The 27,652-nt window shown below is 48.3% G+C and overlaps 2 protein-coding genes across 4 annotated transcripts in view; both read right to left on the minus strand.

Moving 5' to 3' along the window:
- Nucleotides 1-4,271, minus strand: part of KAZN (kazrin, periplakin interacting protein) — a 1,041,121-nt gene extending 1,036,850 nt beyond the window's left edge. For both annotated transcript variants that reach the window (XM_045999723.1, XM_045999754.1), the window contains exon 1: nucleotides 4,103-4,271. In XM_045999723.1, coding sequence (XP_045855679.1) covers nucleotides 4,103-4,223 — 121 coding nt within the window. In that variant the 5' untranslated portion in view covers nucleotides 4,224-4,271. The remainder of the gene's footprint in view (nucleotides 1-4,102) is intronic.
- A 96-nt stretch (nucleotides 4,272-4,367) lies between these two features.
- PRDM2 (PR/SET domain 2) overlaps nucleotides 4,368-27,652 on the minus strand; it is a 163,909-nt gene continuing 140,624 nt past the window's right edge. For both annotated transcript variants that reach the window (XM_045999689.1, XM_045999671.1), the window contains one exon: nucleotides 4,368-4,962. In XM_045999689.1, the coding sequence (XP_045855645.1) occupies nucleotides 4,383-4,962 (580 nt within the window). In that variant the 3' untranslated portion in view covers nucleotides 4,368-4,382. The remainder of the gene's footprint in view (nucleotides 4,963-27,652) is intronic.

Below are 27,652 nucleotides of genomic sequence, written 5' to 3' on the forward strand. Positions count from 1 at the left end.
CCTAGAGGAAAGGGGAGAAATTTGGGTTGGAGGTGAGAAACGGAAGAGAACTAACTTGCAGGGCCAGCCTTCCTGATTGGGTGGAGGACTCCGGTGGGGGGGGGGGGGGATGAGAGTGAACAACAGCATCAAAGCCAACAAAAGGGCCAGAAGGTCACTCTCTCCACTTCCTTGAGAAAGACAAGACACTTAAAAACAAACAAACAAACAAAACAAAACGAACAAACAAAAAACCTTTGCAGAAGCTTCAGGACTGCCCTTTTTTTTTTTTTTTTAAGATTTATTTATTTATTTATTTGACAGAGAGATCACAAGTAGGCAGATAGGCAGGCAGAGAGAGAGGAGGAAGCAGGCTCCCCGCGGAGCAGAGAGCCCGACGCGGGGCTCGATCCCAGGACCCTGAGATCATGACCTGAGCCGAAGGCAGCGGCTTAATCCACTGAGCCACCCAGGCGCCCCATGGACTGCCCTTTTTGAGCACAGGTATTAGGGTTGCGCTGCCTGGGGTTTAAGTCCCAAGGCCGCCCAACATCTAAACTCACCCATTAAATAGGAAAGGCTCCGTCTGCCTGCAGGGCGGCCGTGAAGAGGAGGCAGACACGAGCCCATCCACCACGCGTGCTACAGGTCTGGGAACACAGCGGGAACCATTACTAGAGCTTTCGGACCTACTCTTTTTTTTTTTTTTAAGATTTTATTTATTTATTTGTCAGAGAGATAGAGAGAGTACAGGTAGGCAGAGAGGCAGGCAGAGGCAGAGGGAGAAGCAGGCTCCCTGTGGAGCAAGAAGACCGATTCGGGACTTGATCCCAGGACGCTGGGATCATGAGCCGAGCCAAAGGCAGATGCTTAACCCACTGAGCCACCCAGGCGCCCCTCGGCCCTATTCTTAAATGTTTCCTACTGTGCATGGTGAAGTGGGGCAGGGGTGTCGGAGGAGGAATAAGAAAACCGAGGCACCGTGTAGTCGCAAAGGTGCCAGCAAGGAGGCATGGCTTAAGCCCTGCCACACTGTCCCACACAAGTTTTATCTACCCCCACTCTGTGCTACATATGTGGGTCGAGGGCAGGAATCAGCATGCTTTATTCTGCAAAGGGCAAGATAGCAAATATTTTCATCTTTACGGGCAACATGGTCTTATAACAGCTGCTCAACTCTACTGTCATAGCACAAAAGCGGCCACAGATAAAATGAACATGAATGGATGTGGGGGTGTACCAATAAAACTTTATTTACAAAAGCAAGAAGTGGGCCGAATTTGACCCCAGGGCCACAGTTTGCCAACTCCTGGTCTAGGGTTTGGGGGCTCATCAAGCTCACACAACCAGTAAACAGCCAGCTCAAAAGAGCTGAATTGGGACTGAATGAGAAAGAATGCCACACTCTTTCCGTGGCCCCACCAGACCATCGCAATCCTGCTACCATGAACTGGGTCAGAGTTGTCATTGGCCCCACCCATGCCCAACTATACCCTCGCTGCCAGGGTTCTACTGCTGCTCCCCTAAATCTGATGGGCCCTTTTATGCTCCTCACCCATCGTCACCTCACCAAGCATCCTTGACTGCTCCATCTCTGAAGAATCAACTTCTTAAAAAAAAAAATAATAATTAAAAAATAATTAAAAAAAAAAAGAATCAACTTCTTCTAAGACATGGAAGACTTACAGACATAAGAGATGAATCCAAGTCATCTCTGGGGACCACATGTGTTCATGGTTAAAGTCACAGGCTTGGGCGTGTGACCAGGGTTCACCTTCCCCTTACTCTACTTCCTAGAGGGATGAACGTGGGCACACAGACAACCTGAGTGTTTCCCTTGTCTGTAGAAAAGGGTTAGGGTTTTTGAAAATTAAGATAATTTATGTAAGACTTACTGGAAGGGTTGTTGAAAACCAGAATTGATAAAGAGTCACAGCACGTAGAATTCTCTTTTCATCAATGTGCTTTACATTTACCAAGCACACCAACGTCTCCTGGAGGAAGAGTGTCTCCTTTGGACTCACTCTTCGGGCTCTGTAGTTCTAGAAACCGTGCAGAGGAAGCACAGAGTGGGAGCTCAGGAAAGGCTGAATCTCGCTGGGGAGCCAACGGGGTGGACAGAGTGGCGAGCCCCTGCAGCCGTGACATCATTTCTCACACATGGAGCATCTCATTTGTGATGCCAACTGACCCCCAAGTGACTGGCTGGAGAAGGTCCCCATTTCCTCTCGGCCCCTTCCCCCTACTAACCGAGTGAGCTCTTCTGACTTTAGCTTTTCTGGCTCTTACTCCTCTTCACGTTTCTTCAGGGAGAGAATTCTCCCTTGAGACTGCGGGTCATTATTATCCCGTGTTGCATTGCTCCCTTGACATAAAGGGGTTTTGTTTTGTTTTGGTTTTAGTAGTTTTTTTTGGTTTGTTTTCAAAGGAGACAGAGGATTTCACAGGCTGATTGAGGCCTGGGTGCCTCCAAAAGCTTACAGAGTAAAGCCACAGGGGGCAGCACCGAGGCACTTTGGAAATCCAATCTGCCTTCTCACAGTAACTTCAGAGGAGAAGAAGGCGTATGAAATCTGGGTCCAGGCAAGCTCCCAGGCCTCCTTCTCGTGGGGACGTAGAGGCCCCGCAGCCATCACGGACCCAAGAATCCACAGATTCTCACCCTTCTGGACAAGCCAGAGTCCCGGTGCACGTGGAGTTCAACGCTTCGATCCCCTCAAAGTGAGGGCAGCTGTGTTGCTCTCCGCAGTCAGGGGTGCCCGGCTGGCCCGTGGAAGGACGTGTGCCCAGCACCCCCCACGTCCTCCAGAAACACTAATAAACACTTGCCACTCACAGCGGTTCAAGGCTTTCCACGCACGGACTTAAACTCTGCAAGGACTCTACGAAATATATGTCTCCCCATTTTCCAGATGAAGAAATGGAGACAGAGAAGTCACCCGCCTGAGGTCACGCAGCCTGTAACCGGTGAAGCTGGGGACACATGGCAGTCTAGCTCCTGAGCCCGCACACACCCACCCCGCGAGCTGCTGCCCTGTGCAGACACACTCCGTCCCTAGACACCAGCTCCTCTGTTTCCTCCCGTGTGCGGGGACTTCAGAGCCCTGGGAAAGGAAGGTCTGGATGGACCAGGCTGCCCTGAGTCCAGTTCTCATTTCGTAGCTAGAAACAGATGGCCCAGGGGAAGCCGCGGGGCCTGCCATTGCCACAGTCACACAGCCACCTTGTGAAATGTCTCATCAACACTGATGCAGGCCTCCAGACTCCTCATACAGTGCTCTTCTCATCACCTTCCTGCCTCATACATGAAATGCACAATTAACCCTTGAACACCCAGGAAACCTTTGGAGAGCACGTAGTCCTTCTCCCAACAGGAACGAACTCAGAGAGGAGGGAACTGGGCCAACACGAGGCCACCTGGAATCCTGCGGGACGCCAGCTGAACCGTAAGCACCTGTCCAGTGGTCTCTGGGTTCCAGGCCCGTGACCATGTGCACCAAGCCACACACCCTCACCTGGTTTTCCTTGTGACCGATGCACACCCGAGCAAGATGGCTGGCAGAGGGAGGCTACAGCCCACCGCAAGTCTCCCCTCTGTGTAATATATGAGCCTTGGGAAGACAAAGTCGGGGTAAAGAGCAACGGGGTCTCCCTGCGGCAGAATCAAGGGCTGGGAGAGGCTGCAGAATGGACACGATCGTGAGCAGCTAAGTTCCCCCAATGCCGGCTGGAGAGGCCCGGCTTGCATGCCTCCCTTGGCAGCAGAGAGGCAAGCTGACAGAAAACGACCAGTCTGGGCTTGGCGCCTGCCCCCCAGAGAGGATCCCAGCCACCAGGTCATCAGACCCCTCCTGATGCACCCACACTCACGCTCCAGGTAGCCACAGAGGAAAGAGATGACAAGACAAATGGGGGCCCTCACTGACCGTGTCCCAGTGACACGTTCTGTCTGGTGGCATGTCCTAAAAACTTTAAAGTGAACATGTCAGGCCATCACGTCACAGGCCATTTGAAGTTCACATTGTAAATAACATCCGGGGAGAGGCGCGGCAGACAGACACAGAGGCCTCCGCTGCGGGGGTCCCCGGCCGGCGCCCCGCTCCCCACGCGGCCCCCCTCCTACCTGCTTCCATGAGCTGGCACTGTTGACCAAAGACGTGGGAGAAGGTGACCGGGCCTGTGGCAGAACTGGATGGCGCCAGCGTGGGTTCCATGGCTCTCCTGGGGTCTTTGGTGTGGGTCATGTGGCAGCGTCCAGACCCCTCAGAGTGTCTGAGCCAAGGACGTCGTCACTGGCCCTGGAACCGCAGGTCTGAGGCTACTTGTCACTTCCAAGAAGGTGTCCCCCACTCCCAAAGTTTATAATGCTTCTTCCTCTTACCACTCACTCCTTGCAGCTTTTCTCAAACACCAAGCAAGTAAAAAATGAAACCCTCTATGGTCTGGCAGATCTTGCACACCCCAGAGTTAGACGCACAGGGAAACCGAAGTTTTGCCCGCCAGGAGTCCTTTCCTCTCGTCTGGGAGGGATGACGGGGACGCGGCCCCCTCTGCCTTCCTGGGCGCCACCTGGAAGGGGCAGAGCCTGTGGCAATGCTGCAGCTCCAGGGCCGGCTGGCGGGAGAGCTCAGGCCCCGGCAGGTCCCCGCCGGCTGCAGGAAAAGCGCTGCCTGCTCCCCGCAGTGTCTCCTTTCAGCGAGGAGGGCAGACAGCCGAGGCCGCTCCAGGCGCCCCGGAGACCTGGCCTCACGGGCCCATGGCTCCCGCCACAGAGGCCCTGCGGTCCGCCGTCCTGGAGCCCGGGAGCCGCTGGCAGCGTGTGCGCGCCCCTGGGTGGCCGGATGCAGACGGGGAGAGCGCGGAGAGCGCGGGCGGCGGGCGGGCGCAGCACGGGCACTCTGCAGCTCTGGCGAGAGGTGTCCCTGGCTCGCGCATCCTTCACTCCCAACGCCTCTCCCTTCCTGCGGCCCCCTCCTCGCAGAGCTGTGGGGAGGAAAGCCAGACGGGGTTAAAGAGCTGCTCCGACCTCCTGCAGCCCGCACCCCCCCACCCCGCCCACACCACCACCCCTTTTCCGTGATGCAAAAGGGACGGTGCTTGGGAGATATTCTGGATGCAGAGGGAAGTGCTAACTCAGCCCAGCAGGTTCCTGGTGCTGTAACCTCTTCCTGCCCAAAGCCCAGGACGTGCCAGACACAGAGAGGAGAACACCAGCAACAAAATCCAGAGAGCCGGAGATGGCAAATGCCACACACGCCCACGGCACCCCAGTGACTCGGATGTGGTCTGGGCGCTGCACCTTCATCAACCCCGACCTCTTCTGGGCCCAGAACGATCAACCTGCTCCACCCGGAAGGGACAGTTCCCCTGGACAGGGGGCGGGGCCGGGGAAGGAGGACTACTGCCCACCCGTCCAGGACGGTAAGAGCTGCCGCAGTGGGGGCGGCCTCTCTTTGCCATCCCATGTGCGGATCGCAAGGGTGCTAACTTGAGAGACAGACAGACAGACAGACACCGCATCTTCTCCGGCATTCTGGATACTCTTGGCGGGGGTCTGGCTGCAGGGTAGGCAGGACGCTGGCAGCACAGCACCCACCAGGAGGGACAACGGGACATGGCACAGGGGCAGGCATGGCACCCGGGGAGGGTTTCGGCTGAAAAGCCATTTGCCTCTTCAGTGTTCAAGATACAGGGAGTAAAGTTCCAACGGAGGCGCGGGCCAGAAAGGCTCTCAGACGGGAGCTTTTCCACTGGAGCTCTCTGCCAGCAAGTGGCACAGCTCAGCGCCGCTCAGAGGGCTGTGTGGGATGGCGAAGGCGAGGCACAGGGAGCCCCGCCAACCCTCCGGGAGCTCATGAGTCGGCTTCGTGATCACGCTCTAAGATAGCCTGGATGCCCGACTCGCCCTTTTCGGGTACGGCGGAGGCTCCTCTCCAAGCTGTGACGTTACAGAACATCAGAGACCCTTCCCTACGACAACTGAGGTCTAAGGCACTCCAGGAGGAGACCAGACTTCCCGAGAACGGCAGAAACCCCACACAGGATGGGAGATGGGGTGGCTTCCCATGTCTGCGCGGCTCCGCAGGTTTTAATGCATCCTACCTGTGATGCCCGATCCCGCCCCCACGAAAACCCCAGGTGGGTTGTGGGGACGAGGGATGACTAGGAGGAACACCAAGGATGTTTAGGGCCATGAAAATCCTCCGTATGATGCTCTAAGGATGGATACGTGCCATTATACATCTGTCTAAACCCAGAGTCACAGCAGCAAGCGTGAAGCCTCGGGCTCAGCAGCTGAAACAAATGTCCCAGTCTGGTGGGGGAGGCTGACGAGGAGGGAGGCATGCACAAGGGGGTCTTTGGGAAAGCTCTGTGCCTTCCTCTTAATTTTGTTGTGAAACTAAAACTGCTCTTTAAAAAAATCATCTTTAAAAAAAAATTCAAGGTAAGCCTTTATACCCTAATTCAACCCACAGAGGTCTTTCCTTTGGAAGACCATGGGCTCTCTTCCTCCCCCTCTGCGCACCTAGTCGACTGCTGATCCCCACTCCAGGGTGCTCCATGTAGGAAATCTCACACGCTCTCTAGCACCAGGCACCTGAGCTGCCTCCTGCTTCCTGAGACCATAAACAACACAGTAATGATGCCACCTAATGGCCAGTCCTCAGTATGTCACCCAAGTCAGGACACCGAAATGAATGGAATCACTATTAGGAGTTACACCAGGATAAGTGGCATCAACGGGGAGGGACGTATCTGGGCAAGATTTTCCCCCTGGAGTGGAATTATCCAAAAACATATGCAAATCTGATTTCAGGAAATGGTGCCAAGTACTCGTCCAGAATGGCTCCCGAGGGCTGCACATGGGGTCCCTCTTTCTAACACCTTTACCAATAAACACTGCTGGCAAAAATGAGGAAGCTGGGCAATCGAATGGTATAAAGTCATAGTTCATCCTTTTGATTTGCTTTCCTTCATTACTAGGAAGCTGAGCACTCCTTGGAAAGCCTATTAACACTGAGGCTTCCTCTTCAGGAAATTTCCTGTTCACAGCCTCTACCCACTTTTCCCATCATTTTTCTCATTTCTGACTTTGCTGTTGATTCCCGTGACCTTGCTAGATGGTCGTTTAGACCTTGCCGATATCTCCTCTCTGTCAGGCAGCTGACTAATAACTTCGTGCAAGGTGTCTTTTCTCGGGCGAGAAATATTTCAGTTTAATGTGATCCAATTCATGGCTTCTTGGACTTACAGTCCATTTTGAGGGCCTTGCTTAAAACCTCCTTCCCTGAGGCGACAAAGTCAGCATCCTTTACAGCTGTACCTTTCACACACAGGCCTATCTGGAGCCTACTTTTATATCTGGTATAAGGTAGGGTCCACCTTTGTTTTTCTCAAGACTGTGAACCAGTTTTCCCAAAACCATCTTTTTCGCAACATGTCCTCTCCCCACTGTGACCTCACTATCTATCAACTTCCCGCACCCATGGGTCTCTTCCTAAGCTCCCTCTTGTTCTGCTAGCTCTCTCCCATACTGTGCTGCCAATGGTAACATTTTAGATCAGTGACCAACATTTTTAAAAGCCCAGCTTTCCGATTTTTCAAGACATGACAGATTTGATGGTGTTGAATCTGTGTGTCTCTTGTTAGTAACCAGCTGGAGCAGCAGACACCTCTTTCTGCGGGATGCATGCCTTCCTGTTATACCAAATCTAGTGTGCATTCATTTACAATACAAGCCGATCTCTCCTAGAGACGTGTTCAGGTGTTCAAAACACCTCCAACGATAAAGGGCAAAAGAAAACCACATTAGAGAAAACCTTTACTGACTCTCAGGGTTTGTTACATCTGGGCTAATCAAGGTCATTTATTAATTAACTGTTCAATACCTGACATGATGCTAGCCACAGGCCGATGGAGTAGAGGTGGGGCATGGAAAGGGGTGGAGGGGAGAAACGAGGAAAGAGTGGGAGAAGCAACACATAATCTGTACAGACACGATAAACACAGAGAATGATTAATCGAAGCAGAAAAACATACCACACTATGAAGTGAAGATCACGAAAGGTCTTGCCATTCCAATACTGATGAGTGTTAGCAGCTTCAGGAAAACCTTCAAGGGAGGGGGGACTATGTCAACTGGATGTGAGAACAGAAGTGGGCTTTGCCTCAGTAGAAGGAAAAGACTGGGTTGGGAGGAGGGGTTCGCACAAGCAAGTCATTTGGGCAACGCTCCTTTAAATGCTGTTATGCCGGAAGGTTCCAAAGGCCACTTAAGGCTCTTTAGATGAGGAAAGATAAAAATTCACTCTAATTCAAATCAATGGTCATAGGCATATTTTTTAAAACTCCCCTGATACTTTTTCAGACTTGAAACTGATCTGTCCCAGAGGGTTCCCTTGACTTTGCTGAGACTTCATACTCCCAGAGGAGTTAAAAACCAGTTCTCTGATGATCAGGCTCAACCCATCAGCCGTTATGACCCATAGTTCCCAAAAGGTGCAGAGCAGCATGGCCAGGCATCATAGACAGGTAGAGGCAAAGTGAAGGACAACTGAGGAAAAAGTGACCCTGAGCTCAGAGCAGCTTGTTCTGTGATGCTTTGTGTCTCACAGCAAAAGAGCACTCGGCAGAGGCTATTTCGTGCCATGAGCTCCATGGACATTCTCACTTAATAAAAGATGCTAACATGCCCCATTCCCAGCTGAGGAAACCTGCACGTAGCAAAATTCAGGTGCTCTGCCCAAGGTTATACAGCCATGAACAGGTGATCCCCAAGAGGAGCAGTTCTACTGGGTCTCTGCTTTGTGTCTGGCTGTCACCAGCCTCGCTGAGAAGTTGCGCGGCTACTGCTGCGCAGTCCACAGAGGTCACCGTGTTGACTCAGGGTTCCAAGCAAGGCACCATCAATGTCATTTTTGCAAGACATTTCCCAAGTTTTAGTGGCATAAAATTCAAATGCCATACAACTTACCTATTTGAGGGATGCAATTGAATGCATTTTAGTATGTGCCCAAATGTGTGTAAACATCAGCACAATGTTAGAACATACCCCTCACCTCAAGAAGAAACCCATACACTTCGTCTGTTACCCCCAATGCCCAGCCCCCTTCAACCGAAGCAGCCATGAGTCACTGTTTCTATGAATGTCCCTATTCTGGACTTTCACATGAACTGTCTCGTACAACACCTGTTATACAACCATGTCTTGATGGCGCTAAGTTATCCTAGTAACCTTAAAGTTAACAAAGGCAAAGGCAAAAAGCAAAAGTAGGACTTGGCTCAAGAGGAGTTTAATTAAATTTCTAAACAGACTCATTTAGAAAGGGTGAGCCTTTCTTCTGCTAGAGAAGTCACTGATCAGTAAATCTAGGCCACGCTCCTTTCATTCTGTCATGAGTGAACTGTAGAAATAAACATAATGTTCCTCTGGAGGAATGGGACTTAAATTCAGTCTCATCAATCCTAGGTCTTAAATTATTTCTCTAATTTCAGGTACACTTTCTAGCACTGAATCAAAAATAACCAGCCATCTACTTTCCTTCCCTCCTGAGTATTTCAATTCAATCCAGATGAGGGGATAAGAAAGATAAAAATCCATGCCTGAGGTGGGGATGCTGGGGCCAATGCTGAGTGAGAACCCAAGCAAGATGAGGGGGAATCTGTAAGGTAAGGATGGGGGGGTGGGTGTCAAAGCTCAAGAAAGACAAGGAAGGCATACACTGCATGGCATAGATAGAGGTATAAATACACAAACATCCTCGTGTGTGTGTGTGTGTGTATTCTCTAATATAAAAATATACAAAGAAATAAATCCAGATTTAGATGTGTGTGTATATGTATAGTATGTCAGTATACAGACCCCACTTATAGGCCTTAGTTCTGTCCCCCAGGAGTGCCCACAAGCCATGACACCGCAGGAGCAATGAGATCTCACAGGTTCTAAATCCCACCCTTCCTTAAAAGGAACCAGAGGTGGTTGATTCCAAGGCTGAGATGAGGAAAACACAAGAGCTTGATGTCTTGTTCAGCCAGAAAGTCTAGAAATATTCAAAGATGGCTGGAGACATTCAAAAAAACACAGAGAAAGCCAGCTTAAAGAGGCTCCCACTGGCCAAATCAAGGTTAGTCCAAGCATAAAAAATGATAATAATGAATTTAATCCGTTAAATAGAAACCTATGAATCCACATGGACAGATGGATGAATACATAAAGATACATGCACATATACACACATAAATAAATCCATAAATAGATGCGAGAAAGTTCTTCTTTATAGCAGAATGCCAACTGATAAATGTATTCTAAACAACGCAACTGGAAAATTGCCATTTGACAGCTATTCAAAATTATAAATCAGGCAAGAAACATCAATGAGTGCCAAAACTGTAGATGAAAGTTTGATGAGGAACAGTAGACTTAATGTCTCAAACTATGTCCCTATAAAATATCTTTAATTGCAAAGTGAAAAGGGAGTGGGGAAACCCAGTGAAGGCACTATCTTAATCAAGTGACCCAAGTTAACATCACTAGTAATAGAATAACCAAATCATGTCCCACTGAATAGGGTGCAGAAGGCAAACTCAGCAGGACATTTCCACAACTTCCCTAACAAAGGTCAATTACATGAATCTAATCATGAGGCAATCAGAGAAGCCCATACTGTGGAACATCCTATAACTGTCCTGTAACCTTCAAAAGTGGCAAGGTCATAGCTATTAAGAAAAAAAATCAAAAAAACATTCCAGATCAAAAGCAACTAAAGAGGCAGGGCAACCAAATGCAACCTGTGATCATGAATCATTCCAATAAAACTCGAATGGAGTCCATATTGTAATGGCAGATGGATGTTAATTCCTTGAGTGTGATGGCTGCACTGTGGCTGAAGAGGAGAATGTCCCGATGTGCAGGAAAAGCACCCTAAAATACCTGGGATTCATGGAGCATCATGTCTACAACACGTGAGGGGAAAGTTCTTTGGACTATTGTTGCAGTTTCTCTGTAGGTTTGAGGAAAAATAACCAGACAAAAAGACAACATAATCAAAAATGCAAGAGTCAAGAGAAAGACAATGAGAGGTAATCCAGATAACTCTAGTCTCAGATACAGACTATGGTAAGTTTTCTTCAAATGATCAAGGAAACAGGAGAAGGTAAAGAAATTTGGCTGCGAAATGGAAACTATAAGAAGTCACCTAATTGAAAAAGTAAGTAGCCAAACTGATATTAGACAGAGGGAGAGAGAATTCATGAGCTAGGAAAACAGAAGAATGTCCGAATGAAGCACAGAGAAGAATGAGACAGAACGATTCAGTGGAAAGGTCAAACAGGTGTAACTGTCATCCCAGAAAGAGAGAAGAGAAAATGGGGTAGAAGTAGTATTGGAAGAGATCATTGATGTATTTAAGAAAAACTGACTAGGGGCGCCTGGGTGGCTCAGTGGGTTAAAGCCTCTGCCTTCAGCTCAGGTCATGATCCCAGGGTCCTGGGATCGAGCCCCGCGTTGGTCTCTGCTCGGCAGGGAGCCTGCTTCCTCCTCTCTCTCTCTCTCTCTGCCTGCCTCTCTGCCTACTTGTGATCTCTCTCTGTCAAATAAATAAATAAATAAATAAATAAATAAATAATCTTAAAAAAAAAAGAAAAGAAAAACTGACTAAAGATTTAAGAAGCTCAATGAACCCTAAGCAGGATATATAAAGAGAAAATCACACACAGGCAGATCACAGTCACATACTGAAAATCAGCAACAGAGAAAGTCTTAAAAGCAGCTGGTGGTGGGGTGAGGAGAGAACAGATTACCCTCTAAGTGCACAGAGACAGACACCTGCCAGCAACACCGACTAAGGAAACCAGAAGTTACTGGGATGATGTTCTCCAAGTGCTGAAGGAAAATAATTGTCACATAGAATTCTATACCCAGTGAAAATATCCTCCAAGAATGAAAATGAAATAAAGACATCTTCAGACTAAATAAATGTGGGAAAACTGATCACCAGCAGACCCAGTCAAAAATATACTAAAGGAAGTTTCTCCAGGGAGAAGAGAAGTCATTCCACATGAGAGCTTGGAGCTATAGGAAGGGAAAAAAGAGAAGTGAAGGGTAGATGTAGCTAAATCTAACTTAGATATAAATTAATATTAACATGTAATATTAATGTACAATCATACATATTTATAGTTATTACTGGTTAAGATTAATTTATTGTCCATTAATAATATCAGTAATGCACGACAGTGTTTAAAGTACATGTAGAGATAAAATAAAAGACCAAAATGGCTTAGAAATTGAGAGAAGGAAGTGGAATTAGAATGTTCTGAGATCCCTGCTTTGTCCAGGAAAACACAGGAGCATTAGTGTATACTAGACCTTGATAAGACAAGAATGTGTGTTAGGATTCCTAGTGTAACCACTGAGAGTACAGGAAAAGGGTATATGATCACCAGATTAATAGAGGGGATCAAAGAATATCAAAATAAATAGTCAGAAAGATGTCGGGAGAGAAGAGGGACCCGAAAAGAAAGGGGTTTATCACTGTTACTATCAGAGGAAAAGCAGCTTTAACAACCACAAATGTCCTTCCTAATAACAAAATGATCAATTCTAGAAACCTCAAAACAGGAGGCAAAAAAAAAAAAAAAAAGGGATAAACTATCTGGAAAAATAAACCCACAAGTGAAAAATAGAAAAACAAAATAAAAAAGCAGAAAATACTGCAAAATGGTACATAATTAACATAGGGACCAATGGGCACATATAGATTATTGTGTTCAACAACGGCCAAATATACATTTTCAATGTAGAACATTACAAAAATTGTCCCTGTGCCAGGCTTTCAAGTTTCAAAGAAATGTCGAAAGAAATAAAGAGAAACTTCCTCTAACTGAAAAAGAGTACATACTTTAAAAGCCGATAGAGCAGGATGAATAGGCAGAGCACAGAGGGGTTTTGGAGCAATGAAAAGACCCATATGTCTCACTTATTTGTGGAGCATAAGAAATAACATGGAGGACGTGGGGAGATGGAGAGGAGAGGGAGTTGAGGGAAAACTGGAAGGAGAGATGAACCATGAGAGACTATGGACTCTGAAAAACAACCAGAGGGTTTTGAAGGGGCGGGGGGCGAGGGGGGAAGTTGAGGAACCAGGTGGTGGGTAATAGGGAGGGCACGTACTGCATGGAGCACTGGGTGTGATGCAAAAACAATGAACACTGTTATGCTGAAAATAAACAAATAAAAATAAATAAAATTTTAAAAAAAAGAAAAGACCCCATATGACACTATGATGATGGATAATATCATTACAAAGCTCTCCAGACCCATAGAAGGTGCAACACCAAGAGTGACCCTAATGGAAACCACGGAATCTGGGTGTAATGATGTGCCCGCTTAGGTTCATCGATTATAACAAACGTACTATTCTGATGGGGGTATTGATAATGGTGAAGGCAGTACATGTAGGGGCCCAGAGGGATTATGGGAGATTTCTGTACCTTCCTTCAATTTTTCTGTGAACCTGTAACTACTCTAAAAAAATAAAGTTTATTAAAAAAAAATAAATAAATCTAACCAGTCTCCTCCCAGCCAGGATAGGGACAGAAACAGCCAAATAAATAAAAAGGCAACATAACTAACTAAAAACAAAAAGAACCCCACAGAAAGACATAATTCATAATGGTAAATATACAAAAACATAATTCATAATGGTAAAATGTCAAAAGCTCCCCCCTAAAACCAGGGCTGAGATAAGAACGACCACTATCATCACTTTTATTCAGCATTATACTGAAAGTTTTAAAAAAATGAAATTCAGGACACCTGGGTGGCTCAGTGGGTTAAAGCCTCTGCCTTCAGCTCAGGTCATGATCCCAGGGTCCTGGGATCGAGCCCCACATCAGGCTCTCTGCTGGGCAGGGAACCTGCTTCCCTTCCTCTCTCTCTGCCTGCCTCTCTGCCTACTTGCGGTCTCTGTCTGTCAAATAAATAAATAAAATTTTTTAAAAAATGAAATTCGAGGTTTGAAATAAAAGAAATAAAATTGTCCCTATTTGCATATGACATGACTGTTGTCGGGAAATCCAAAAAGAAAAGTCTACAGATACATTATTAGAATAAATTCAGCAAGGCTGTTAGATATAAGGTATATAGAAAACATAAATCATATTTCTGTACATAAAACAGAAAATAAAAAATTTATACTATAATAGCACTGAAACATGTCAAATAACTAGAACTAAATCTAATAAAAAATACTCAGCACCACTCTAGAGAAAACTCTACAAGATGGAGAGAAACTAATCTAAACAAATGAAGAAATCCACCATTAGGCCATGAATTCAGCGATCCAATGTCATAAAATGCTCAATTCTCCCCATGTTGATCTAGATTTAATCTTACTAAAATTTGAACAGATATTCAATGAAAACTGACAAAATGATTCTCAAATTTATTTGGAAAGGCAGAAGGCCAAGATCTCTCGAAGACCACTTGAGAGACCAAGTAATCCAGATTTTTAAGCATCAGTAATTAAGAGAGTAGGCTGTTGGCCCAAGGATACATAAATGGACTGAGAGACAAGAAAAAAGGGTCCAGAAGGTGACCCACCATGGCAGAGCGAGACAAGAAAAAAGGGTCCAGAAGGTGACCCACCATGGCAGAGCAACAGAGATGCTCAGTGGTCCTCAACTGGAAATCCACATGGAAAAAGAAAAGTAAAATTTGACCCCAACCTCACACCATACTTGAAAGTCAATTATTAGATGGATTATAGATTCCAATGGGAAATTTAAAACAAAACTGCTTAGGGTGCCTGGGTGACTCAGACAGTTGAGTGTCCAACTCTCAATTTTGGCTGGGGTCCTTATACAGGGTCATGAGATCAAGCCCCTGGTCAGGCTCTGTGCTCAGCAGGGAGTCAGCTTGTCCTCTGTGCACAACCCCCCACGCTCTCTTTCCCTTTCTCTGACTCTCTCAAATACCTAAATCTTTAAAGAAAGAGAAAGAAAACAAAACTTCTTGATGATAATAAAGATTGTCTTTATGAACTTGGGATGAGCAACGGTTTCTTAAATAAGACACAAAAAGTGTTAACCATAAGGAAAAAGACTGATAATTCTACGCCAAAGTCAACAACTGAACGCACTCTGTGGCTTGTCTTTCCACTCTCATAACAGTGACTCTTGACAAAGGGAAGAAATTTGTATCACCAACAGCCAAGAAAAGATTCCGACTCTCATTACAAAAAGAACTCCCTCACATCAGTGAGACAAAGAACTCAATAAAAACACAGACAAGAGACTCAGACAAGTACTTCACAAAAGAGGATATTTAAAATGGGAAAGGCAAATTAAAACCGCCATGAAATAACTATCAGAAGGGCCCACCAGAAGGGCCAAAATTTAAGACCGACAATTCCAAGTGTTGGGAAAGGTGTCAGGCAGCAGGGACTCTCACACTATTGGTGGAAGCATGAGGTTGAGTGAACGCTTTGGAAAATCATCTGACATATTGAAACTGACCTTCCCACCTGCTCTCTGACCCAGAAATTCTATGCCTGGGTAGACATCTGACAGAATGCATGCCGCGTCTCATCAGAACGTTCACGGAGGCATCCATTCCTCAGAACAGCCCCAAACTGCAAACAATCCATAGTTTTATCAGCAGTCATTCAAGATAAATTTGTATACTCTATACGCTCGGGAATGGAAGTAGATAACATGCATCATGGATGATTCTCAAGGTTGAAAGGGAAAGCCAGACATGAACTACACAGATGAGTCTATCTAGTTTGTCTTGTGGGACTTCATCTAACCATTGGTGTAAGGGGTCAGGACACCGGCCATCTTTAGTGAGGAGGGAGATGGGGCATAGGGAGGATCCCAGGGGACACCTGGGGGCTTGCAATAATGTTCTCTCATCTGTGGTGGTGTTGTACTTCAAGAAGTCACTTTGGAAGGTCCAAGTCGATACACACCAAACTTAGCTCTTAGCTCAAGCAACAGGACAAGTGAGGGGACCTTCCCATTGTCTACTGCAAAGTTGTACAGCTGGAATTTTTAAGCTAATTAAACACTGAGTCTGGGCAATATATTAGCTTTCACTGGGAAAGGTTCCTATTCCCCAGCCACTGTTACTGGAAAAAAGCTGAACATTTGCGAACTGAGCTGTTAAATGACTGTGAACAGTGCTTTATCTTATGCCGTTTTCCGTCTTCCCTTCCCCCTCATTCCACTTCAGCTTTCCCTGAGTATGTTAAAACACTGATATCCTATAAAAATGCTGGTATCGGTTCCTAACATGTCCTTCAGCCTCATTTTTAGCACAATCTCCGGCATGGACAGCCCCACAAACGTGGATGAATGGGCAGTCTGAGATTTCGTGGACAGTCCCTCCGCCCAGGGAGGATTTCTCTAAGGAGCTGGTCGGGAGCTGCACCATCAAGTCCCGTTTAGTTTTCCCAGTTCTGTATCACTATGGTGATCATGTCATTTATTGCCTAAACCGGGGCACTGGGAGGTGAAAGGAAGCGCTATTAACAATTACACTGGTATGTCGGGCTACACCAGGACCACTCCAGGCAACGGAGATGTGAGGTTACGAGCTGGCTTGGGACTAAGAACTCAATGGCTGGAGAAAACTCAAAACACAGAGCAAGGCTCCTCCAGGATTAGGGCTGGGCTGTCAACCTTGTTATTAAAACAGGGTAATTGTGTTCACTTAACTTTCTACATAACAGCTAATGCTATTAGCTCTGAAATAGAAACCAGTGCTAAACGCATCTTTTATGAGACACGTGGCCTTTTGTACTTTCCCTGCCTTATTTGCTAGGTGCCAAATACCATTTCTGGGAGGAAGACTGCCCGGGGCACGCTCAGCAACATCACACAGGCAAGCTGAGACCTAACCTCTGTTCTAGCTGCCTCTCTCAGGCTCCTCCTGTGCAACACCAGGGCTGAAATTCCGGACTACTGAAAGCTCTAGAAGCTTAGTAAACATTTGCTAAGGGAGTCACATGGCACCATGGTCTTTCCCATCCTTCCTACATGCTATATTCCCTCCAAGGACCTCACTTTTCACCTGCCGCCCTCTGCCTGAAATGCTGCTTCCCCTTCCCCTGGCCCTCCACCCCGAGGTCTCACATCACTGCCTCATGAAATACATCTCCGATCGGCCCTGTAGGTTGAGTGTCTCCGTTACTCAGGACCCACTGAGAGGTGGGAGATCTCAGGACCCAGATCTTGGAGTGAGACATGATGACCATGGCTTTCTCCAGGGCCAGAACGAGGGTAAGACGAGTGAGACATTCAACCTCAGGAGCAGACCTTTGGGAGCCACAACAGTGTATCCTACCGCAATATTCATTCGAGATCAAAATGAATGCCAAAAAATTTCACAATGAATCCAATATCAAAATTTAAAATAAAGGCCTCATCGCAAGGTAGGGCTTGTTAAAAGTCCAGAGCGCTGAATCCCATCCCTGAGTGTCTGACGGGGGAGGTCTCAGGTGAGAATCTGCCTTTCTCACCAGTTCCCAAGTGATGTTGCCACTCCTGATCCAGGGGCCACATTTTGAGAACCACTGCTTTGGGGTATACTCACCCCACTGCCTACCTCCTCCCCACATCAAGGTCTAGAAAAACAATTGCTTCTATGCCATGAGCAGAAATGGGCAAGAGAGCAGCACTGTGAAACAGACGGACAGCCGACAGGTTAACCCCTTGTGGAAGGCTGCACGACGGCCCCCCCAGAATCTTACATCCTCATGTCTCATAACCTGTGACGCTACCTTCTGTGACAAGAAGGACTTTGCAGAACTGACCGACTTAGGGCTCTGGAGACGGGGGAGACCAGCATGCATGGTCCAGGTGGTCCCAAAGTTGTCACTTCCTCTGGATGAAAGAAGGCGATGTAATGACAGACAGGAGGGGTACGCGTTGAGGATGGAGGGTGGGGCCATGAGCCAAGGAATACCGTGGCCATGAGAAAAACAGAAGGAAACTGGATTCCCCCTCAGAGCTTCCAGAAGCCCAAAGGACGTCCTGAGATCAGCCCAGTCAAACTATTTTGGGCTCCTGCTCTCCGGAACAATAAGAAAATGAAAACATGTAGTTTTAAGTAACTGAGTCCGTGACGGTTTGTTCCAGCAGCCACAGGAGACGGACATAACCCCCACCCAAAAGGACCCAGCGCCAGAGTAATGCTCACGTTTGCTACAGGAGAACTCGCCTCAGTCAGGCCTCTCACACGTTATCACTGACATTCCCAATGGCTCTGCAAAAAGGACATTTTGGCTCTTTTACAAAATGGAAGAATGATGCTCCACCTTACAGCCATAAAACTAGCAGGTCAGGGACAGAGGCAAGGTTCAGGAGCTAGGACAGAGGTTGGTGACCTCTACACGTCACCACCTTTCCCTCCCCTCGTAACACTGAATTTCAGACGCTTGGTCCCAAGCTCGGAGTCAAGCCCTTCACGTGCGTGATCTTATGTCAACCTCGACACCATCCTTGTGAAGCTATTTTCGTTTCCATTTTCCACGAGAAAACAGATCCAGAAGAACAGCGAGGGCCCCTATCGTCACAGTCAGGAGGGGAAGAGCTTGGAATCAAATCCAGACTGTGTCAGAGCTGGCAGTGCCTTGAACTGACCACGAGGGCAGACTGTGTTCTACGGGAGAGGACAACAGATGTTGGTTCGTCCATGGTAGGGACCATCTGGCTTGCATCCAACTTGAGCTCCGGGCAATCCTTGTGCACCCCAACCTAAGGGAACCATGTTGATGCGGTTGGACCTCGCACTTCCCTTGAGATCTGTATCCTAAGTGACACCAAGAACCAATGTCCTGCATGTAGTGTAGACCAGCATCCCATTGAAAACATCGCCCAAGGCAGGGCTGGAGTCCGAGCCTTCCTTCTAAGACTCTGATGAAACACACGAGTCTTTCTTCAGAAAAACACGCACAGCTTTACAAACACTCTCAGGGCTCTCCCGCTGTCCCCTGCCCACCACCACTCCCTTCCTCCTGCTAAGCCCAGAGCTCGTGCTTCTCACCCCAAGGCCACCGCGATGTCCTCACCTGGCTCCAAGCTTTGTGTCCCTTTAGACCAGTGCAAGAAGCTCCAAGTGCCTGGACATAGGTTTTTGGTTTTTTTTTGGGTTTTTTTTTTTTAATTTATTTATTTATTTATTTATTTATTTTTATTTGCTTATTTACAGCATAACAGTGTTCATTGTTTTGGCATCACACCCTGGACATAGGTTTTTAACACAAATCAGGCACGGACTCCAGCGTTCTAAGCAAGGGTCCAGCCTCACCACGGTGACACCAAGTGCCATCATCAGGTCATTGACAAAACACCTGGAGGACACCCTGGAAAAAGCCCCTCTGAACGGGGCCAGCAGGACGAGGTGTGGCGACCACACACAGAAGAGGCCGCGTTCCCAGCAGACGCTGGTGCTACTTTACTTCTTTGCCTCTCCAAACGCTCGGAACTCCTTCCCCCCTCAGGACCACGGTAGCTGCGTGTGCTCCCCCCCCGCCGCCCCCGAGCTGGAAGCTTCACGCAAGAAGACACTAGTTCCTGGGCCTGGACACGAGTATCTCCAACAGCAAGAAAAGGAAACCGTTCCCAGCAGGACATGGCGGTGGGAAGGGAAAACCACGTCACGGCAGGTTAGACCCAGCGGGGCTGCTGTGATCTCTGCCAGCCATTCAGGGAGACTACGGGGAACCATCCCCCAGCTCACAAGGCTTAAACAATAAGACTTATCATCACATAACTAGTCCCAGGGTAGGTTTTATAGGTTAAATCACTCTCCCCCCATCAGCAAAAAAAAAGTACATACATGTTAAAGTCCAAGCCCCCCGTATCTCAGGATGTGACCTAATGTGGAGACAGGGTCTTCACAGACGTCGTCTAGTTTAAGACGAGGTCCTTAGGGTGGGCCCCCGTCCAACAGGACCGATGTCCTTCTACGAAAGGGAAGTTCGGACACAGACATGCATGCACACAGGGACGACGCCATGTGAAGATGAGGGCAGAGACCGGGGTGAGGCTTCTAGAGGGTTGCCAGAGACGGCCAGCAAACCCCCAGGAGCTAGGAGAAGCCTGGGACAGATTCTCCCTCACAGCCCTCAGAAAGAACCAACCCAGGGACACCTGGGTGGCTCAGTCAGTTGAGTGTCTGCCTTCAGCTCAGGTCATGATCCCGGGGTCCTGGGATGGAGTCCTGCATCGGGCTCCCTGCTCAGCCAGAAGCCTGCTTCTGCCTGCCATTCTGCCTGCTCATGCTCACTTGCTCTAACAAATAAATAAAATCTTTAAAAAAAGAAAGAAAGAAAGAACCCTGCAGTCACCTTGATCTTGGACTTCTGCCCTCTAGAAAGGTGAGAAAATAATTTTCTGTTGCTTTAGCCACTCAGCCTGTGACACTCTGTCGCGGCAGCCCAAGCAGATTAACGGACTCAGCGAGCCCCGTCCTCTCCTCGTAGAGGGCACAATTCTGTCCGAGAGCCCGCAGCTCGTTGAGGTTCCAGCAGGCCTCCGCCTACACTCCTGCCCGCTGGGGTCTGTCTGCCTCCCACGCACAGCTAAAGGACAGTCCCTGCACGTCCGGATGCCACTGAGCTCATCAGCCGCAGGCAGGAGCCGGGCGTCTGTCCACACTGGAGCTGGCACCACGCAGCTCCTGTCCTTCTCTTTGGCCTTGCCCCTTCCGAATCTGGACTGTAATGGAGAGGCCAAGGGATCCCTGAGCGGAAGGGGCCCAAACTCCTCCCGAGGCTCCCACGGTCGTTAGCATGGAAGAAACAACCTCATAACGGCTGGGCTGGGGGGAGAGTAGGAAACAAATTCAGCTTAATCAGAGCAACACAGTTTGCAGGTGAAGTGCTAATTCATCCAAGCACAGCCAGTGGAGACATCGCCGGCTTTCATTTGCCCAACGGACACAATACAGAGCAAGTGCGCCTGAGAGGAGAACAACAGTAATTCCTTCCAAGGAGCTCCTGGGTGTCTGGCGTTTTCACACGAGTAAAAGAGCTGATTAATCAAAGGCGGTGAGTAAAAGCCGCTTGCTATCCACGGACACATGGACAAGATCTAAGCTGGATCGTGTTTCCCCCCTTTCCCATCAGGATGAAATGCGACAAGAGCAGGTTTTCAACAAGGCAGCTGCCCGGCCATCTCGGCTCCATTCCGTTTCCTAAATAATCGATAGGTGCGGATCACAGCTGCTGTAAGCTGTCAAGTCACAATCTGTGACTAACGCCGGAGCAGATCTGCTCAGGCAGCTCAATACCAGCAGCCTCCCCCACTGCAGCCAAGGTGGGATCATCGAAGCGCTCAGGGCTGCGGCGGCATTTTTCTTCCTATCAGCTCTCAGTGTAGGAGGGCCCAAGATTTTATTTAATCCTGCAGACTCCCTGGGAAGCAGGAAATCATGACCTGACCTTTTCCATGATGCTCAGCTGACCTTGGGGAGCTCAAGGATGGATGGACACTGATCCTTAAAAACACAAGTCCTTGGGCAAAATGACCTGTCATTCCTAGAGACCAACAGGGAAGAGCGTGCCTCTGGGCCTTTGCACCTGCAGTGCCCTTAGCTTGTGAGGTTTTGCTTCCTTCTTGCCCTGCGGCTAACTTCAGTTGTCATTCTGGCTTCAGCTTAGTGGTTTCTTCCTCCAGAAACTGTTCCTTGACCTCTGGGGCTGGGTTGGGCATTTTCCTCTATACTCCTGCAGTTCATGACACATAGACCCTGGTTTTCACTTGCCAACAGCACCTACCCCTTCCTCCAGTAACAGAAACTCAGTGTCCTGTGGGAGGTCCCCTCCATCACTGCACACAGCTTCGGTGAGCTACCAATCCAAGATCCTGTCCACTCTGAGCCAAAGGAGGAGACAGAGAGCCGAAGTCAAGTGAAATTCTCAGGCTAAGGCAACCTGATACTGACTAAGATAAGGGAAATGGTGAGAACCAATCTGTCCCAGAGGTAGCCGTGGCCTATGTTTCCTGCTTTTTAGATCCCCGAGGCTGGTGCCCACCCCTGTCCTTGTGGGGCCCAGCTCTTCAGCTTCTCCTCCTGTCCCGTGAACCCTCCCATGGCCTCTGAGCTCACTGTCTTGGGATGAACTCACCGGAGTCGGCTTCTGCTGCTGACAACCCAAAGCCCTGAGGTCCTGTATCACCGGCCCACTCTACAGAAACGGCCTAAGACAGGGGGCTGTCCCTCACGTTCACACCCTCCGCACCTAACCCTGGGTCTGGCACACGGCACCTGCTCGCCAGTTCCCCGAGTGGAAACTCCCTGTGCCAATCACGGAGCGATGCCGTCTGGACCGGCTGTGTCGAGAGTGGTTAGTTTGACGGGAAACTCAGCTGCTCAAGATGCGACCGCTGAGAGACCAACGTGATGGAGGAGAAATATGCCAGGCTCCCAGGCACACACGTCTGGACCCGGATGCCAACCTCAGGACTCGTCAGTCAGAGCCCAAGGGCATGGAGTTGGCCCGTTAGGCCTCAAACCCACAGCACAGCCCCTGAACCTGGGCAGGTCCTCAAGAACTGGGCCTGACTGTGTATCACCCAACGTCAGTCTTACCTGCAGCATCGTGACAGGGAGAGGATGTCATTCCCTCTCCAGACCATGAGGTTTCTATTAAACACCAGGCAAAACATGCAGCACAGTCCATGTCCTGTGTGTATCCGTTCCCTGCCAGGCGGAGAGTGGGTCCAACCTTCAACCCGTTCCCAAAGGCATAGGGTCGTGTGCAGGGACAACCTTGACCTAAGCCTCCTGCCCCCAGCCCTCCGACTAAGTTACCTGGTCTCATGTCTGCAACAGAGGAGAAACTTTCTCCGACTACCCTCCAGGGCTCTCCAGGTGGGGCCAGGCAAATTAGGCGAAAAGCAGACCAACAAGGGACAGGCAAACAGAAGTTTACTAACCCACACAGTGCACATGCGCAGGGGAGGAAGTTGGCGGAGGAGTCAAAGGGGTATTTGGAACCTCTGCTTACACGACACCTGAACAAAGGACAACGCATTTGTAGAGAAGCAAAAAGAAACCGGAGAACAGGTTTAGACGTTTAGGGATGGTTGGTTGTACGGATTCTCCAGGTGCTATCCCCGCACCCAAGAAGAATCAAGAGTTGTCCCTCGTGATTAAGAATTATTGTGAGAAGAGGACAGAGTGTTTTTCTTGGGTCTACTTTCTCTCAATTGCCTTTAGCTCAAAATAATCCTTATGTCAAAAGGGCATATTTTGGGATTGTATACTCTGAACCCCTTCATGTCATACAAGAAAGCTATGACCTGGGGTTCCAGACATGCAGTTACAACTGTCCAGGACAGGAATGGTACCCGGGTCACCAGGACCCCCTGGAGAGCCAGCGCTGTGCGGCTGCGATGGACCCGGCAGAACAGTGCCGATAAGCACAGATCTCACTGATCTACTTGGTACTCCCACCTCCCAGAAGAGCTCCGGAAGTCATTCTTATCTGGGAGAGCAAACACCATCATCTAGAGCAAGGGTGGGCAAAGGCCTTCTACAAGGAGCCAGATAATCAGTATTTTAGGCTCTGCAAGCCATCCAGTCTCAGTCACGGCTACTCGTCTCTGCCGTCGCAGCATGAAGCAGCTGTAAGTACAGAACCGAAATGGACGTGACTGTGTTTAATAAAACTTCATTTATAGGCACTGGAATTTAAATTCCATATAATTTTCAGGTATCACAAAGTATCGTTCTTTTGATTCTCCCCCCAGTGATGTAAAAATGGAAAAATCATTCTTCGCTGTAGGCTATAGGCTGACCCACAGCCCAACATTTGCCCCACCTAGACTGATCTGCTAAGCCACGGCACAGGAGGACAGCTATCAGCTGCTCAGGTCCCTTCCCAGGTAAAACACCCCCAAACAAGCACAAAAAGAAAAAACCAGGCAAGAAAGCATAGAGAGAAATATGGTCTAGAATGGGGGAGCAGTAGCAGTGGTTAAAAGCTATGGAATTCGACCCAGGACAGAGTTCTCTTACCCTGCCTGCTCTGTGTCTAGCCCTGGGCAGTTCAGTTAACTTCTCCAAGCCTTGGCTTTCTCTTCCACAAAAATGGGTATATCCAACCTCATGGGATTAAGAGGGTTAAGTAAAAAATGACCTATTCAAAGCAGTTAGCACACAGCTTGGTACCTAGCAAGAGCTTAGGGACGGTTGGTCACGACAGGGCAGCAACAGAACAGTTCCACTGTTTCAACACCAGTTAGCCTGGAGAACATCCATACGTTTACGGAATGGAGATACAGAATGACGTACATACCAGACAGGCCTGCTGAAGCCTGATGAAGATGAATTGTGTTTGATCTCCTGGATATGAATGACTTCCTCAGCTCTCCTAGGAAGCGGGAGGAGACGGGACAGTTCTCAGGGGGCAGATCAACAGGGCAGCTAGAAGGCACCGCGGAAGAGTCCTGCTGACTTTCTACCTCAGCAGCAGACATTCAGCCACCTGTGGCCCTCGCGTCCCTTTTCCATTCATCCTGCTAACCAGCAAGTCTTAGCTCTGCAGTGGGACCAAAGGCCCCACAATCCCCTTCAAGCTGCCTTTATCAACAGCCCTGCCAGCAACCTGCAACACAGCCGTCTAAGCCCCACGGGGCAGGTGGCCTCTGGCCTTTAAGAGTCAGGGCCCCCCACACTGCAGAAATGGGCACAGACTAGCGATGTTGCAGTGACGGGAAGCCATCCAAGACTGAACCAGGAACAGAACACAGTCCAACTTGCCTCTGAAGGGCTACATGCAAGGTACGAATGAATCCTTTTTACCTGATGCTTTTCGAGTCCACCTTATTTTCGGATGCAGTGGGTGGGACCTCAGGCAGGAATGCCATCAGTCTGTCCTCTGCTGTGGCTTCGATTACAGCCCTGCAGGCCCGACACTGCCATCACTTGGCTCTTCCCCTAAACGTCCTGAGCATTTCATCACTTACCACGTAATCCCGTAACACACCGCAAAATACCAATCAAGGTCATGAAAGCAAGGGAACCTCGCTAAACTTTCACTGTGCTCAGGTCTTCTCCCATTACTATAACCACCACAACTTATGGGGCAATAAATGAAATTAGCTCCAGCTTTCAACCCACCGTAGAATTAGACACGGTTCTCAGTGCAGTATTAGAGGCCAAATAACGCACTCGGAAGCACCACAAAATGATCAGATTGGGTGCATGTAGAGCCAGAGTGATACATAAAAATGGGCAATTACACGCAAATAAGCTCAGTAATTCCCAGATCCACCGAGGACCCAAGACGTGTCTATTGTTCAGGCAGTCCCCTACTTACAAATACATTCGCGAAAGGTCCATTTTTAACACTTTTGAAATTCAATTCAACTGCCATACAACTCACCCATTCAAAGTACACAAAGCAGTGGTTTTTAGTAAATTTACGGAGTTACACAACTACCCACCCCTATGGAAAAGGTCATTTTTAAGCAGTTCAGCATTCAAGAAACAAGTCAATGACTCAACCTTTCTGAGTACTCTGAACCCCTCTGAGGCCCTGAAAACCATGGACTCTCTATTTTAAACACCACTTCAGGGAGCTCTGGACCGCCCCCCCCCCGCCCCGAGCTGGCCGAGTTTCCCTAACCAAATCACAGCAGTGGGCAAAGGAGTTTCGTATCCATTTTCACGTGAAAATTGCCTTCCAGCCCCAAATAATGAACTCCCTGATGAAAAGAAGTCAAGCCTGAATGCGCCAAATTGGAATGGACTGGCCACACGGACTCATTCCACAGCCCCATCTCCAAGTTCAGGCACTTTAGCTCAATACTGACACGTCAGTGAGAACAGCTAGCTCTTGAGCCAAGAATATGGAAAACGTTCTTCATGGCCAGTCCTCACTAAGCTGCTATCAGCAAAAGACTTGCAGGGTATTTATTCCCCTAAACATTTTAATCAAACTAATGAGATGAGAACAAATTGCGTGTCTAGACCTCAAGGGCCCCAAACTTCTGGGATGCACCAAGCAAAATTCCTAAGGGACCCACGGACATACTTCACTTAGGGATCTCCGAGGACACAGGATTCTGGTGAGTAACCAAAGACTGCTTATTGGAAAGAAATAGGAAATTTGCAAAACCCAAAGGTAGGGAAACCTGTAATGGAAATCAACAATATGGTGGGCTTGTCTAGAATCTGACTTCCTTATTCTGGGGCAATACCCAACAGGTGTGGTTTTCGTTGCCTCGACCTTTAGCTATAGAAGCCAAGTGGGGAGGGGACTCTTTCATCCTTCTTCCAGCTCCTGGCAATCAGTGGGCAGGTATGTGATGTGGGTTTGGCTCCCCACCCTCCCAGTGGAGATTCTGAATCTGGAGAGAGTAGAAGAAACAAAGGGACAATTACGAATCATTCCAGGGCAGCTATGGAGGGATGTGGGCTTGGCAGCTGTGTCTGTTCTGGTGGACTGTTTCTACTACAATAGGACTTTCATGCTTCCGAATTCTCGACCCTCCAGAACAGCCTTGGTCAGTACCTATGTTTCAAATCTGGCCCTCCATATCCTTCCAACAGATTTCTTATTATATCCTTCCAATAGATTCTTAATAGATTCCTTATAAGGAAATCAAATCGATTTCCTTACTGAAAAAGAGACAGCCAGTACTGTAATTTACTATCAAAACTCTAAGATGTACGAGAACATGTAAGTCACCTCCAGGGACTTGGGAGAAAAAAATCACAGAAGCCTTATCAGGACACAAGTATCTGGTCAGGGAGCAACAGCTGAGATGCACGACTACTAACCTTTTTTTTTCTTTTCCTGGTGTTTTCTCACTCTCTCAGGAGTCAAAGTCTCACACATGGGCATCTGCTAGGAAGAGCTTGGGTCACCGGCTCACACGCAGGTGAGGATGGTGAGAGAGGGGACATGCCCCACTGGCAAGGAAACAGAAAGCAAGCAATGGACTTGACCTCTACCTAAACCGCCCACACTAGGAAGAAGTCATCCCCTCAGCACACCCAGACATTGTCACCCAAGTGCGACGAGACAGCTCGAACCAGCTGACCCCAGAGGGGCCACCTAGTACTTACGCACAGTGGGCTCTGAAGCCAGAGGCCCCTGGTTCAAACTCCAGCGCTGTCCCTGGCAAGCTGTGAGCTGGGCACAAAGGATGGAGACAAAGGACTACCCCATGGGGGAGGGATCAAGTAAACACTTGTAGAACTATGTAGAACAGTGCCTAGAGGATAAAAGAACCACATAATGTCTAAATAAGTGCTTCAGAAAGCAGCTCTGTAGAAAAGCCAGGCAATGCATGATGTAGATGACTGAAAAAAAAGTGAAGATAATTTTGTACACATAAAATCATGAGATATTAATACAAAAGTACAGAAAAATATATAGCCCTTAAGATTGAAAAGTGACTGAAGTTAAAAACAGAAAAGTGATAGTACTAAGAGACTCTCAAAAATATATAGAAGAATTAAGATCAAGATTTAAAAAAAAGAAAATTTAAAAAAAAAATCAGGGGCACCTGGGTGGCTCAGTGGGTTAAGCCTCTGCCTTTGGCTCAGGTCATGATCTCAGGGTCGTTGGATAAAGCCCCACATCCTGGCTCTCTGCTCAGCGGGGAGTCTGCTCCTCCTCCCCCTTCTGCCTGCCTCTCTGCCTACTTG

Source organism: Meles meles, chromosome 1 (genome assembly GCF_922984935.1).
Source record: "Meles meles chromosome 1, mMelMel3.1 paternal haplotype, whole genome shotgun sequence".
In the NCBI taxonomy this organism is placed as follows: Eukaryota; Metazoa; Chordata; class Mammalia; order Carnivora; family Mustelidae; genus Meles; species Meles meles.